A 16,138-nucleotide genomic window follows, 5' to 3' on the forward strand; every position below is an offset into this window, starting at 1 on the left:
CACAATTCTTCACAGAATTTGAAAGAACAATACTCAACTTCATATGGAAAAACAAAAAACCCAAGATAGCCAAAACTATCCTGTACAATAAAGGATCATCTGAGGGCATCACCATCCCTGACTTCAAGCTCTACTATAGAGCAATAGTAATAAAAACATCTTGGGATTGGCATAAAAACAGACAGGTGGACCAATGGAATCAAACCTGAGACCCTGATGTCAACACACACACCTATGAACACCTAATGTTTGACCAAAAATAAAATGGAAAAAGAAAACACATTCAACATATAGTGCTGGTATAATTGGCTGTCAACATGTAGAAGAATGCAAATAGATCCATATCCACCTCCATGCACAAAACTCAAGTCCAAATGGATAAAAGACTTCAATATAAATTAATCTACACTGACCCTCATAGAAGAGAAAGTGGGAAATACATTTGAATGCATAGGCACAGGGGACACTTCTTAAATAAAACACCATCAGCACAGACACTGAGAGCAGCAATTAATTAATGGGATCTCCTGAAATTCAGAAACTTCTGTAAAGCAAAGAACATGGTCAACAAGACAAAACAGCTCCCTACAGAATGGGAAAAGAACTTTACCAAGCCCACATCTGACAGAGGGCTGATCTTCAAAATATACAGAGAACTCAAGAAACTAGACATCAAACAACCAAATAATCCAATTAATAATCCAATTAAAAATGGAGTACAGATCTAAACAGAGAATTCTCAACAGAACAATCTCAAATGGTGGAAAGACCCTTAAGGAGATGCTCAACATCCTTAGTCATCAGGAAATGCAAATCAAAACCACTCTGAAGTTTCATTTTACACCGATCAGAAAGGCTAAGATCAAAAACACCAATGATAGCTTATGCTGGAGAGGATGTGGAAAAAGGGGAACACTCTTCCATTGCTGGTGGGAGTGCAAACTTGTACAGCCACTGTGAAATCAGTAAGGTGATTTCTCAGAAAATTAGGGACCTCAAGACCCTGCAATACCACTGTTGGGCATATACCCAAAGGAGGCACATTCATACCACAAGGACATTTGCTCAACTATGTTCATAGCAACATTATTCATAATAGCCAGATTTTGGAAACAACCTAGATGTCCCTCAACATAAAGGCGTACTACACATCGGTAAGAAACAATGATTTCCTAAAATTTGCAGGCAAATGGACAGAACTAGAAAACAAAAACATCATGAGTGAGGTAACCCAAAACCAGAAAGACAAATATAGTATGTACTCACTCATAAAGGGATGCCAGACATAAATCAAACCTATAATCCACAACCCCAGAGAAGCTAGAACCCTCTTCCAGAAACAGATGGAAGCAGATGCAGAAATCCACAGCTAACGAATGGGCCAAGCTCCTGGAGTACAATTGAAGCGAGGGAGGAAAGATAATATGAACAAAGGAGGCAAGACAATAAGGGGAAACCCACAGAATCAGTTGACCCGAGCTAGTGAGAGATCACTGACTCAGGTCTGACAAATGGGGAACCTGCATAAGAACAAACTAGACTCCCTTAATATAGGTGACAATGGTGTGACTGGAACAATATATGAGGCCACTGGCAGTGGGTCCAAGATCTAACTCTAATGCACAAACTGACTTAGTGGAGCCCATTCTGTATGGAGAGATACCTTGTCTAGCCTAGACATAGGGGTGGGGTGTGGGGGGTGGAGAGGTGCCTCGGTCCTGCCTCATCGAGATGATGGGACAGACTTAGACTTTTATCTACTGCAGAATATTCCCTGGTATTTATTGTATCTACCCAGTGACTGTCCAGGACCATGATATTATGAAAAACACCCCTCCCTTCTCCTTCTCCCCAACCCATCTCCTTCCTCTCCAGCTCTTCCTGCCCCCTCCTTCTTTTTCATAATTAGGTAGAAACATGATTTTGTTTTTGAAAGTGAAGAAACATGTTGTTTTGGGACCTTTAGTATTGGCAAATTTCTGACTCTTAGTTTTGTGGATATTGACAAAAAAAATGGATCTACAAGGTGTTCTAAAATGTCACCTGCACAGGCTTTTATGGACTAAACCCACTTCTAATGAGTGCTAGCAACCCATAATAACCAGATTTGCAGCAATGCTGTGCAGTGGCCAGGTTCCTCTGTCTACCATGGAAATATGTATCTGTCAGCGTACACAGAAGATCCCACATAGGGAAGGGGACATCCCTTCAGGCTTGCACTCCCACCCAGTCTTTAGGGGTAACCAGCAGCCCTTGTTTCTCATGTAGCTTCTGTGATATTTTATCTGCATGTATGAACTAATTTTTGCACACACACAAGCTGGGCAGTGGTGGCACAGGCCTTTAATGCCAGCATTTGGGAGACAGAGGCAGGCAGATCTCTGTGAGTTTGAGGTCAGCCTGGTCTGGAAAAACCAAACTAAATCAAACCAAACAAAAACAAATAAACAAACAAAACCACTTATCTAGTTGCCTTATTTTTTAGTTTTACGAATCTTTTTCTAGAACTTAAAGGCACAGTAAGAATACATATTCATTTGTTAAAATACTCCCTTATTTGTGAACATTCCAACGGTTAATGTTTTGCATTAATGACACATGTGTGGAGATCAGAGGACAATTTTTGAGAGTCAGTTGTCTCCTCCTACTGTATGTTCCAAGGATTGAGCTCATGGCTTGCCAGACCTCCTTGTGTATTTTTTAGGATAGGAGCTCACCATATAGCCCAAGTCAGCCTAGAACTTTCTATATAGCCCAGGTTGGCCCTAAACTTGAAGTCTTCCTGCTATGGGCTCCTGAGTGCTAGGATTACTGGTAAGTACCACCACACCTGACTTGATGGGAGTGGGGGGAGTTCCGCAGCACCGAGCCACACCCTCAGTCCATTCAGGATTTGTCTGAGGTATGCTGTCAGATTTCAACTTCCTTTCCTAGTATTATCTAGCTTTTAATGTATTTGGTAGATAACTTTTGTGAATTGGGCTTTGTGGGTTTCTTTTGTCATTGCATTCTTTCTCTAGTCTTCCATGTTTCTTATTACTTTGGTGTGTTTTCTGTGGGAGAATGGAAGGGATGAGAAAGAAAAAGCACTGTTTCTTCATGTTTGGCTTGTATTCCCTGAGCGGCCATGTTAATGATTCTCTAAGGACATGGGTCATCTCAAATGAGTAAATACTTTTTCAGCACCATTTCTCAAGCCAGATCTTTAAAGCCCATCCAATACATTTCTCTTCTTCATGATACAGTCATTTTGTACAACGTACTGTTGGGGCCAACAAGGCAGCTCAGTGGATAAAGGTGTCTGCCACCAAGAATGGTGACCCGAGTTTGAGTTTCAAGGCTCATATGGTAGAAGGAGAGAATGACTCCTGAAGGTTTTCTGTGACCTCCACAAATATGCACACAAATAACTAGAATGAAATAGATCTTCAAACAGTATGATAGCAGCTTTATACCAGAGAGGTTCAGTGTATAGTGTGGCATAAACAGTGCCAGGCCAAGGAAGGAAGCCTTAGCAGGCAATATTTGTGCCATCTAGTCCTGATGCTGATAGCTTTAGCTTTTAATTTGTGGGAGGGGAAAACGGTCACTCCTTGGGTGACAGATACTAGCGTAGTCATTGCTCATTAACGTAGTTTCTTCCCTTTGACCCTTTAATATCCCATTTGACATTAACATCTCCCCTGTGTGGGGGAACTTCTATTCCAGGATTTGGGACACTTTTAACAAGAAGAACTACATCCCCGATACAGCCCAGTTCTGATACTGTGCCGTGGAAGCTGCCAGCTGTACACAATTTGTGAATGACTAGGTGTATGGGTTGCTCTTTTCATTGCTGTGGTCAAATGTTTGACATTTGACTTAGGAAGAAGGGGTTTATTGGGGCTTATTGGGTTTATTGGGGCTTGCAGTTTGAGGGACTCATCACACGGGCAGTCATGACAGCCGGAGCGTGAGGTCACTAGTCACATAGAACCTATAATCGGGGAAACGGAGATGAAGGCTGCTGTCAGCTCCCTTTCTCCCTTTTACTCAATCCAGAACCCCAACCCATGGGTGATGATGCCCACAGTAGGTGGGTCTTACCATCTCAATGAACCTTATTTAGAACCCCTTCATAGGCATGCCCAGGGGCTTGTCTTCTAGGTGATCCTACATCTTTTCAAGCTGACAATATTAACCGTTACAAAGGGATACCTATCAGGGAGGATGGTAGGTCATATCCATGCATCAGTGGACTGAATAGTGTGTAGGGGGGCTCTGGATAAAAAAAAAATGTAGGGAAGTGGGAGTGGAGATGGAGTTGGGCAGGTTGCAATATGAAATAGGAAAGCTAAGACAGGCCTATGAAGGGAACTTGAAGCAAAGACCCAAATGAGATTGGTCAGTTGGTTGGATCCCTGGGATAGGTGTTGTGGGCAGAAGTGCAAGGCTGGAGGAAAGCAGCAGGGAGACCTGTGTGGCTGGGGAGGAGTGGGCAGGTCTAGCCTGTATGGGAGGAGGTCAGAGCACGAGGCTCTATTTCTGCATGAGGATTTGGGATTAGGGATGGAGTGAGCTGTGGAGAGCAATCTGGCTGTGTGCTGCAAATGGCTTGCAGAAAGGAGAGGCACTGCTAAGAAGACATCTGGATAGTCATTTCTTTTGAGAAACCTGGATGGGACAGGATCTTTCATTGCAGAGCAATATAAGATGCTGTAAGATGTTATCAATGACACAGCATCTCGAGGGCAGCATTCAGTAACCTCTTCAAGCCTATTGTCTTGGGTATGTCACACTTTTATGTATGTGTGCTGATGTGTATTTGTGAGTAGGGTATGTGTATATGTGTATATGTGAGTATGTGTGCAAAGATCAGAAGTCAACCTCAGTTGTCATTTCTCAGGTACCATTCCTGTTGTTTCTTGAGATGGGGTCTCTCACTGGCCCGGAGCTGCCAAATAGGCCAGGCTGGCGGACCAGTGAGCCCCAAGGGTCCACTGGTCTTCCCCAATGATGGGATTGCAAGAATACACAGCCCACCATACCCGACTTTTTTTACATGGGCAGACTCTGGGCATTGAACGTAGATCCTCCTGCTCTCGTTGCAAGCACTTTATTGACTGAGCCATCTCTCCAGCTCTACACAATGTTGACTCATTCTTTTTTCTTTGAGAATTTCATACAATGTATTTTGATCACATTAGGAATTTGTTAAGCAGTTTCCCTCTCTCCACTGAAGCAAGAATCCCATCACTTATTTTGCAGTAGCTGATAACCATGTTTGAGAGGGGCAGAATGTGGAAGCTATTATATATTCTGTTGGAGTGAGTTAGAACACAGAAAACTACCCTCCCCCCCACCGCACTAGTTCTAGGGAGCAAGAGCAGAGAGCCTGCCTCTGATGGTGGGTGATGGAGAAGTAGCTCTCCAGGGTGGGCTTGTTCCCCAGTGGTGGGGGAGGTGTTTGCTAGGCGCCTGAGTGATAGAGACAGTCTAATTAAACCGGGATTGATTTATTAACGGAGTTCTACTGCTCACATAATTTAACAACTCCGAGGTGTTGCGGGGCCTGGGGTATTGCTAAAGAGTGCTAAGGCTCAAGATAATTATTGCCTGACTTTGGAGAGGATGACAGATGGGGTCTCATTGTCTCTGGAAATCTCCCTGGCAATTGAAGCAGGAGTCTTTGTTGGGTGTTGTGTAGGGGGTCTTGCTGTTGGTCCTTGGCTGCCTCGCTGGCATGCTCTCTTCTGCATTTCCAGGGCCTTTTGTCCCTCCTTTGCTGACCCTCCCTCCAAGCCCCTGCTTACTCAGCTGCAGGTCTGCCTTTGGCTTGGCCTTAACAATGGGTCTCCTGAGTCCTGTTCGTTTTCCAGCTGCCTTTCTATTTGAATTTATTTCCAGCCAACATGCTTTTTGGTCTGGATGGACTTGGTTTAAAAAAAAAAAAAAGAAATCTGGTCTTTTAACCAGGCCTGTACAAATATTTATTTAAGACTTATGTTGTGTGCCTGCTTCTGGGGTGTAGCACAAGTGAGTCCCTCAATGTAAATGACAGTCTGCCTTAGGACATGCAAACCGTGGGAGGCTAGAAGTCTATCTGGCAAGGAGTGATGTTCTGCTGGTGTTCTGTTGCCTGGCTCATGTAGCCCACAATCACACTCCTAGGGGCTCTGAACCATTAGCAACCTGCTCATGTAGACCATGGGACCCAGAAACCTACATGTGATAATGACCGAAGCACTTGAGAGCAGTGCCTTCTATTTCTAGATAAGTGTTTGAACTCTCCTGCTAGTTCATTTTAGACCTTTGCTTATCTTTATATAATATAATACAGTTTTTCCCCAAATAAAATATATAATCTAATTTGAATGGTTACTTAAAATGACTGTAAGAAAACACCAAAAGTAGGGGGAAAAGCCCTCAAATATTCCTATCCTTCCAAGGTTAACCACTATTATCGTTTGAGGGACCAACAGCAGACAAAGAAGCAACTTCACCTGAACATGAACTGGTTGGAGTTACCTGGGAGAGTATGCATGACACACAGGCAGGTACATCACTGACAAGTCTACCCCAGCATGGGTGAATAGTCAGAAAAGCCTCATCTTAGAGTTCTGATTCCCTTCATCTCCATGGCCCTATCACTGTGGCCCTGCTTCACAGCTGCTCACACAGCCCTCTCATGGGCCTTCAGTGTGTGGTGTGACTGAGGCTGACATGGCCCATGTGTGTCCTTCACAATTGAGTCTAGCTCCTTATAGGTAGCATCTTGGCTTCTGCCTATGGTGACTTTGGGCTGTGCTTACTCTTGTATGCATGGAGCTCCTCTGACCTCTTCTCTGCCTCCGTTTGTCACCCTGAGACAGGGCTGTTCTCCAAACACAACTCATTCTTTCATGAGGAAAGTTGGAAATGCCTCAATGAAAACACCTCAGTTTGGTGGTTGGGGAGGGCTCCAGGTGGTCAAGTGCAGACTCCACCAGCAATAGGTACTAAACTTGATCCCCAGAACCAGAAGAAAGTTGGGTTATTGTACTCTCAGTGCTGGGGGATGGGGGTGGGGGGCAGATCCCTGGGACTTGCTGACCAGCCAACCTAGCTTCTTTGGCAAGTTTCAGACCAATGAGAGACTTGTCTTGTGAAATGAGGTGGGCCTGGTGGCAGCACACACCTTTAATCCTAGCACTCAGGAGGCAGAAGCAGGCAGATCTCTGAGTTCAAGGCCTGGTCTACAAAGTAAGTTCCAGAACAGTCAGGGTTATACAGAGAACCCTGTCTTGAAAAACCAAAAGTAACCAACTAACCAAACAAACAAACAAAAAATGAGGTGGACAGCTCTTGAAGAATATCATTGGAGTTTTACCTCCAGTTCCACACCCATACTCATGTACCTACACACATATGTATACATACACACAAGAAAAGAAAGGGAGAAAGAAAGAAAGGGAGAAAGAAGGAAGGAAATGGAGAAGGAAAGAAAGAGAAAGGAAGAAAGAAAGAAGGAAGGAAGGAAGGAAGGAAGAAAGGAAGGAAGGAAGGAAAGAAAGAAAGCCCTTTAGTGTGATTTTCTTTACATGGAAACAGGGCAATCTAAACCTGTCTACCCACTTCTGTTGAATTAATTCTTATCCTGGATTTAGGATGGGCTATGATTCAGTTATGGGCCTAAGAAAATGAACTTATTTCCTGACACTCTTGAAAATTCCTCAGAGGCTATTGAGCTCTTCCATGTGGGCCTTAGGCTGATGACTGTTTACAGTTGTTCAGCAGCAAGACCTGCGAGCTGCCCGCAGTGGGAGGCTGCTAGCGCAGAGCCTCTGTGAGGACCCTTCAGAGGACTCTCAACTCTCCATGCAATTTTGGCTTTTTGCTCTTTGCATGTTATCAAGGAATTAGACGAAGGTGCTTCTTAAGTAAATAGCACATCTCTCTGAAGGACCCCGAGTTCACTAGGACCCCACTGGCTCACAGCACCCTGCTCAAAGGGCATGAATAATATTAATGTTCCATATTTTCTATCCATTATCTGTTCACCTGGCAGGCTTAACTCACTTCCAGCGTAGTTCTGAGAGTGAAACATGTCATCAGACTCCATGTAGCCAGAGAAGCCTTCCCTTAGTGGCTATCTCCCGAGTGTGTGTGTGTGTGTGTGTGTGTGTGTGTGTGTGTGTACATGTACACTTGTGTGTATGCTTATATTTGCATATACCTGTATATATGTGTGTACATATGTATACAAACACATGTACATATATAGGCCAGAAAACAACTTTCAATGGTATGCCACCTTTTTTATTTTTATTTTTTTAATTTTTTATTATTTTTTTATTAGTTCAAATTAGCCTGCTTCAGATGTCAATCTTTTCTCCTTCTCCCTCCCCTCCCCCCAACATCCCACCTGCCCCTAGCCATCCCCCCTCCATTCCCCAGGCAGGGTAAGGCCCTCAAAAGGGGCTCCCCAAAGTCTACCACATCATCCTGGTGTGTGTATATTGATCTGGCCCACAGAGGCCAGAGAAGGTGTCAGATTCCTGGAGCTGGAAATAACAGGGGATCGTGAACCACCAGACACGGGTGCTAGGAACTGAATTCTGGTCCTCTGGGGGGAAAAACCCAGCAAGTGTTTTTAATCATTGCCAACTTTGTATTTTTGAGATGGTCTCTTACTGGCTTAGAGGTTACCAAGTAGTGTAGGCTGGCTTGACAGAGAGACCCAGGGGTCTACCCATCTCCATTTCGCCAGAGCTGGGATTAAGCCACCTTTAGCTGTTTGTGTTTGTTTTTGTTTTTGTTTTTTTTTTTTCTTTTCAGGAACTGGGTTCAGGGTCCGGTCAGCAGCTTCTCAAGATAGTTGTTCAGCCTAAAATGGCATTAGTCTTACCTTCTGGTGCCTGGATTTTTTACTTGGGTGCAAAGGGTCAAAGTCGTGCTCTCATGCTTGCAATCTACTGAGCCCAGCCTACAGAATTTGTTTAATTACAAATCTGAGGTGAGGTTCTTTATATTTCTCACTGTAATAACTTGGGCATCTACTCCTTTGAAATCTGTTGCTCCCCATGGAAAGACCTGGTATCTCTCAAGTGCAGACTTTTGTTTGTTTGGTTTTCAAGACAAGGTTTCTCTGTTTGTCGCTCTGACTATCCTGAAACTTGCTCTGTAGACGAGGCTGGCCTCAAACTCACTAAGCTCTGCCTGCACCTGCCTCTCCAGTGTTGGGATTAAAGGCATGCGCCACCACAGCCTGGCTAAGTGCAGACATTTTGAAGTCACAAGCAGGTGGCCTTCTGGGGCAGGCAATGGGAAGAGGCTTGTAACTGTGCATGCACATTGTACCAAGGCGAGAGAGAGCAGACGGATTCAGAGTAGAAATCCAGTCAGACCTAATAGTGCAGGTCTGTGGTCCTAACAACTGAAGAAGCTGAAGCTAGAGGATTCAGGTTTCAGCTTCACTGAAAATTTAGTTCCCAGCTCCTTGCTTTCAGTTCTTAATTCTCAAAGACACAGAAACCATGTGACTGACAGGGTGCTAAATCGTTTGTTTTCCCTGAAGTTGGCCTTGGGATGCTTCAGAACACAGCAGAAGGGGGAAGTGTTGCAGGTAGAATTTGAAAATAGTTTCTTTTTCTTTTTTAATTCTTAAATTTTTAGACATTGAGTTAAAAAATTTTTTTCTCTTGGAACTTTCCCCTGATGTTTAAAAGGTTGTATCCGATGTGCTGATGAACTCACAAGTGAAACCTAGAACCCACGAAGCTGTCAAATCTGAACGGTGTTTTCTTTCTTTCTAGCTGTCTCCGTCATGAGGTACAGCGCCTCTGCCTTTGGGTTTGCTGTAAGTAGCCTGAAATATACTCACCACCGTGAAGTTCTGCACGCTTTCCCCGAGCTTGCCCCGTGACTCACACCCAGTCATGAAATAGGTGGCTGCTTATGCCTTGCAGACACGAGATGAGCATGGGAAGCGCAGCTTTAGGGAAAACGGCTTCTGTGGAAATGACAATGGGGTAGCAATGAGCGGCATAAAGATGGGATGGTTCCCACTTATACATCGGGGTGCACATGCTCTCTGACGGGGTTGTCTGAGAGGATGTTTTGGGGAGGCTTGCCTCTGTATGCCCTTCCAGGTTGCATGTGGGCCTGGAACATTGGGGTGGTGCATATTGCTGGTATAGGCAGAGACTTTGGGAGTTGAGATGGATTGGGGCTGTTCACACTAGAAGTCTGTAGCCCAGCTAAGGGAGCTGAGCTTTCTGCCTGCCTCCGGTGGAAATAGGTCAATGTAGGCAGGTATGTTGAAAAATCGAGTGACATTTCTTCATAGTCCTTCAAGAGAATATGCGGTAGCATATTCTCAAGAATTGAGACGCGTGATGACTCAAGTGATTTCCTTCCCTTCTTGTTACACAGACATAAGGCATCGTGTACTGGGTCCCAGGCCCACATCTGCCCTTTGCTGTAAGAATTTAATGTTTGGGGAGTGTTGCTTTGAGGATGTTGCCATTCTTTTAAGAGTCTTATGAAGGATTCCGACTGTCCAGATAATTACACATGCACACACTGTACCCAGAACATAAACAACATGTACACATACCAGGAAATAAATGCACAACATATATACACACAGTGAGATACATATACAATAAACACAACCAGACATGTACAGCACACACACACAGAGAAATAGAAACACACACAGCATAGACACATATCCAGAAATAAATATACATCATAGACACATGTGTGTGCACACTTTACACACACACACACACACACACACACACACACACACACACATCTCCAGACACACACATCATATACACTCTCAGAAATAGCCCCCCCTCAGGTTCTCTCAAAAGCATATTAAACTGTTGGTAGACTTTCTAGACCTAGCTAAAACAGTTTCAGTGTGAGTTAGAATTAGAATTTGCCCCCAAGTTTTTTTTTTTTTTGTTTTGTTTTTAACTTACTATGTATAGGAAAAGGCCAATGTCATTTTGCCTGTTGTAGGAAAAAGCAGTTTTATGTATTTCAGAAAATTGTACCTCTCATTCCTATATCCTGTCCCATATCTCCAGATTCTAGGATCCCAGGGCTCTGAGAACAGAGCCAACCATACAAGGACCATAGTCCTGCTACCAGGGCAGTTTGTAATGCCCAGGACTCCACCATGGAGTTCAAAGTGGCTGCAAGAAGCATGCAGAAATGTGTGTACTTCAAGATGCTTATTCAAACTCTCTGGGTCACTGCAGTTGCCCTATGTGTTCATGGTTGTGCCTTGTTGACTCTGGAGAGCCACTAATGTCCTGTCTCCTTCTCTAGTTTGACGCCATCCTGGATGTGCTATCCTCGGCCATTGTCCTCTGGCGTTACAGCAATGCGGCCGCCGTGCACTCTGCTCACAGGGAATATATGTAAGTGGATTCTTCTTTCAGATTGGAGGAGTCTTAAATGAAAGCCTTGCCTCAGTCATTGTCCTGATGTTGAGAAGGGGGTGCAAGTTGCCTTTGGTATTAGCTAGTACACTGTCAGTCATGAGACAAGTCTTTTCTTGAGATAGTCAAAAGGACATGTGCCTTTATAATTTGTTCAGTTCCCTGATCTAGAGTCTGAAGTGAATATTTTCTTGTCTGTCCTTCTGTTTAGCTATTCACCTAATTGTCCATCTGTCCATCCTTTCAACCACCTATCTGTCCTCCAGTCTTCTCATCTATCCACTCTTCCAACTGTCCACCCATCCATCCTCACATTCATGCACCTACCCACAGCCTGTACATACATACATACATAATACATACATATATCCATACATCACTTATCCATACATCCACTTTCCATCCACCCATCCATCCATTTACCCATCCATTCATCCATTTAGCAGTCTTCCTATCTACTAGTTTATCCTCTTTCCCTGCCCCTCTGTCTTCTTTCCTTCTCCCCCTTTCTTCCCTGCTCCATTTCTCCCCATTCTCTCTTCTTGCTGTCTCCATTTTCTTGCAGGGTCTCAAATGCTAGATCAATTCTCTACTACCAAGTTGTATCTCCAGCTCTCGCAGTCAGATTTGTTGTTGTTTTGTCTGTCATATTTTTATTTAATTAATAATTCAATATCTAATCTATTAATATTGATCTCTTAAAATTTTTTTTTTTGTTTTTTGAGATGGGGTTTCTCTGTTTAGCCCTGGTTGTCCTGGAATACACTTTTTACACCAGGCTGGCCTCAAACTCACAGAGATCCACCTGCCTCTGCCTCCTAAGTGCTGAGATTAAAGATGTGTGCTACCACCACCCAGCTTCACACAGTATTTTTGTTTGTTTTGTTTTGTTTTATTAAGTCTACAGTACCTGGTATTTCCAGGTCTCCCATCCACATACTAACCAGACCTGACCCAGCTTAGTTCCCAAGATTAGACAAGATTGGGTACATTCAAGATGGTATGGCCATTGAGCTTTTAATTTCATACAAACTGATGTAAGACACATCTATGCACATAAAGCACTCTCAAACACCCATAGAAATTCATGCTCTGAGCGCCACTGCTTGCTAGGTCTGGAAGTTCACTATGCTTCAGTCCCTCATTTGGTAAAGCAGAAAAAGAAACATTCCTCCTCCATGGGATTTTCATGATGGACACATATGTTCCTACACACACATCCACACACATATATGTTTGTGTACATATGTGATTGTGCATACATGAGCTTGTATATGTGTGTGTGTCTGTATATCAGCACACACAGGGTTTTCCCTGGCCTCTATGGTTTTTGGATGGTTGACCACCAACGAGCAAATGGTCCTCTGTGAGATTCTAGTGGTGCCAGAGAGAAGGTGCTGGTGAGGCAGTATCAAACCACACACAACCACAGAAGGCAGAGGTATCTCTTTGGTGTCAGGAACTCGGGCAGTAATGTATTTGGGGGTGAATGTGTTGAAATGCAAAAACTCCTGAAAGATGACAGCATACAGATTCATTAATGACATCAGGAAAACAAATCAAGAGAGTTGGAGGGATGGCTCAGCTGTTAAAAGCACATACTATTTTTGTATTGGACCTGAACCCACATTAGGCAGCTCACAACGGCCTGTAACTTCGGCCTTCCAGGATCCAATATACTCTTCTGACCTCATAGGGACCTGCATTCATGTACATATACCCCAACGCGGACACAAACACACATAATTTAAAAATAATAACATACATCAGGTGGTGGTGACACATGCCTTTAATCCTAGGACTTGGGAGGCAGAGGCAGGTGGACCTTTATGATTTCGAACCCAGCTTGTTTTACAGAGTGAGGGCTAGGATAACCAGGGTTGTTACACAGAGAAACCCTGCCTCAAAAAACCAAATAAATAAAGTAATAAAATGCATCCCTTAAAAGACATTGAAAAAAGAAAACTAAACAATACACAAAAGCCCAACCCAAACTTCTACACATGTGAAATATTTACTTTGATGTGCATCATCTCTTTTAAGAAATATGAAGTGTTGGATTTGTGATATCAAAGATGATACAATTTGGATAAAGTCAATTTTGAAAGTAAGTTAACCTTCTGGTAAAAAAAATTTAAGGAAACAGATAGTAGACATTTTAATTTTATAAAATTTCGAATGATGATTCTGTAATGTGGGAGGCACAATGTACACACCCAATTCATTACGTAGGGGTTTGAGGACTTCAATAAAACTGCCATGAAGTCTAGAGGGCTGCCCTGTCCTGTGTCAAGAGCTAGGCACCATTTAGAGTAACATGCAACCCTTGGTTTTGCAGATGTGTTACCCAGTTTGCCTTTTACTTCCTTGCTTTAAATTGATTTGGAGATGAAGTGTAAGGGTAAAATATACCCCAGACTCCAGAGAGTGAGAATAAGAACATCTATAGTTTATATTGTGAGAGATGGATGTCAGTAATGTGTTTGCCATGTGAGCATGGAAACCTGAGTTTCCCCAGGCCAAGCTTGATAAGAAGTGTCTTTAATTCTACTGTTTTCAATTTTATTTTATTTGTGTGTATGTGTGTTTATGTGTGTGTAAGTGCACAAATAGGTGCAGGGGTGTGTGTGTGTGTGTGTGTGTGTGTGTGTGTGTGTGTGTGTGTGTGTATGTGTGTGTGTGTGTGTGTGTGTGTGTGTGTGTGTGTGCGTGCGTGTAAAGGGCAGAGGTCATCTTGGGTATTATTCTTCAGGTGCCATCCACCTTGTTTTTTTTGAGACAGGGTCTCCCATTTTTAAATTTTAAAAACTTTTATTTATCTTTGAGATTATGATATAGTTACATGAGTACCTTCCCCACCTTTCCTCCCTGTTATGCTAAGTTGGGAGCCTCAGGAGTTTACATAGTTCTGCCTCCCTGGTGCTGGATTATAGACATGGGCTAGCACATTTGGCTTTTTTCCCCTCAGAAATTATGTATTTTTTTATTTTTACAGTTTTTTATTTAGAAACAATCTTATTTTACATACAAATCCTCCCCTTCCATCCTTCCTTTCCCCCACAGATCCCCCCAACGCAACCCCCACCCACTCCCCAAGGACAGAGAGGCCTTCCATGGGGAATCACCAAAGTCTGTCACATCATTTGGGGGAGGGCCTAGGCCCTCCTCCGTGTATCCGGGCTGAAATAGTATTCCTCCATAGAGAATGGGCTCCCAAAGTCCATTTGTGCACTAGGGATATATACTGGGTCCACACTGGCTTTTTAAAGGAGGGTTCGGTGGGTGGAAATCAGGTCCTTATACTGGTGCGGCTAGCACTTTCCCAACTGCATCTTACCAGCTCTGGTTTCACTGTTTTTAAAGATCCCCAAATAGATACATTAAAACTGTGTCTGTTACCCACAATGCAATGGTGAAGGTCTACTTTGAGGATCTTTGGGTGGTTGTTTGATGGATAGTGATTATGAGTTCACTTGGAGATTTCTAATCTAAGGATTAAGCAATACTTATAATCCTCCATATCACCAGCTTTAGTTAACATTTCAATCTCTGGTTAAAAATTCATGAGCTCACAGCCGGCTGGGAATATATTTGCATATTAATGAGCACAAACAAGCATTGAGGAATACAGTTAGAAAAACCATTGGCTTCCAGTTAGTTTCTAGAGAGTAATATTGGAGGGAGCTGAGAAAGACCCAACAGGCTTTTATAAGCGGCCAGTTCTCTTACTTTTCTGATTTGAAGTCATAGCCTCAGAGTCAATCTTGGGTTTGAAATTGCCAGTGCAGAAGGTGGATCCCCACTGGCACTTAGCCACTTGGAAATGGAGTGTATGATGCTTCTGCCTTTCTGCAGTATGTGGCCTCCATAGTGTCCTTTTGCTGAATTTTTTTTTAAAAAAAACTTTTATAAAACTTATGTAACTTAAAATTTGATTTTTTGTACATACGTTCATGCATGTACAAGTGTACATGCGAGTGCTTACCTGTGTGTGAAAGCCAGCAGATAGCTTTGAATGTTGTTCCTTGGGAATCATCCACCTTGTTATTTTTAGACAGGGAGCATCATTGGCCTGGAGCTCACCAAGTAGACTCAACTGGCTGAGCACTGAGCCCCAGAGATCTGCCTGTCTCTGCCTCCCTAGCTCTAGGATTGCAAGTATGTACCACCACACCTCATCTTTTTTTTCTTAAAGAATTCTGCAAATTGAACTCTTGTCCTCATGCTGCTGCAACACACATTTTACCCAATGAGCCATATCCCCAGCCTTCAAATGAACCACTTTTAAGTGTGTATAGCTCAGTGGTCTTAAGCATATTCATGCCATGTGAACCAGCCTTGTGGTCCTGCAAAACTGTGCTGATCTTAGCCAAAAGGGGAAGAAGTAAGTCCTCTCACAAGAGAGAAAGTCTATACCCATGGAATATTCCCATTCTTCTCTCCCAGGCCCTGCTGGTAACACCAGGTTATCTTCTGTTTACATGACTCTGATTACATTAAATAACTCATAAATGCAGTTATACGGTGTGGTGTGAGCTTTCCTGAGGAGAAGAGAAAATTTCTATTCATTTCAGATAAGGCGTGAACCAGCGAGAGCATTTGGAGTTTCTTATAGGAGTATGGCCAACGTATGGATGACTAAGCCACCATGATGAATACTGCCAACTTGAAAAAGCTGTCAAATCACCAGAAAGACAGCCTCTGAGCATGTCTGTGAGAGA

At 43.3% G+C, this 16,138-nt stretch overlaps 1 protein-coding gene across 1 annotated transcript in view; it reads left to right on the forward strand.

The window, feature by feature from the left end:
* Positions 1–16,138, forward strand: part of Tmem163 (transmembrane protein 163) — a 183,547-nt gene that overhangs the window by 108,435 nt on the left and 58,974 nt on the right. The window contains exons 3-4 of the mRNA XM_027417767.2: positions 9,774–9,817; positions 11,305–11,396. Of these exons, the coding sequence (XP_027273568.1) occupies positions 9,774–9,817; positions 11,305–11,396 (136 nt within the window). The remainder of the gene's footprint in view (positions 1–9,773; positions 9,818–11,304; positions 11,397–16,138) is intronic.

Source organism: Cricetulus griseus, chromosome 5, assembly GCF_003668045.3.
Source record: "Cricetulus griseus strain 17A/GY chromosome 5, alternate assembly CriGri-PICRH-1.0, whole genome shotgun sequence".
NCBI classification, from domain to species: domain Eukaryota; kingdom Metazoa; phylum Chordata; class Mammalia; order Rodentia; family Cricetidae; genus Cricetulus; species Cricetulus griseus.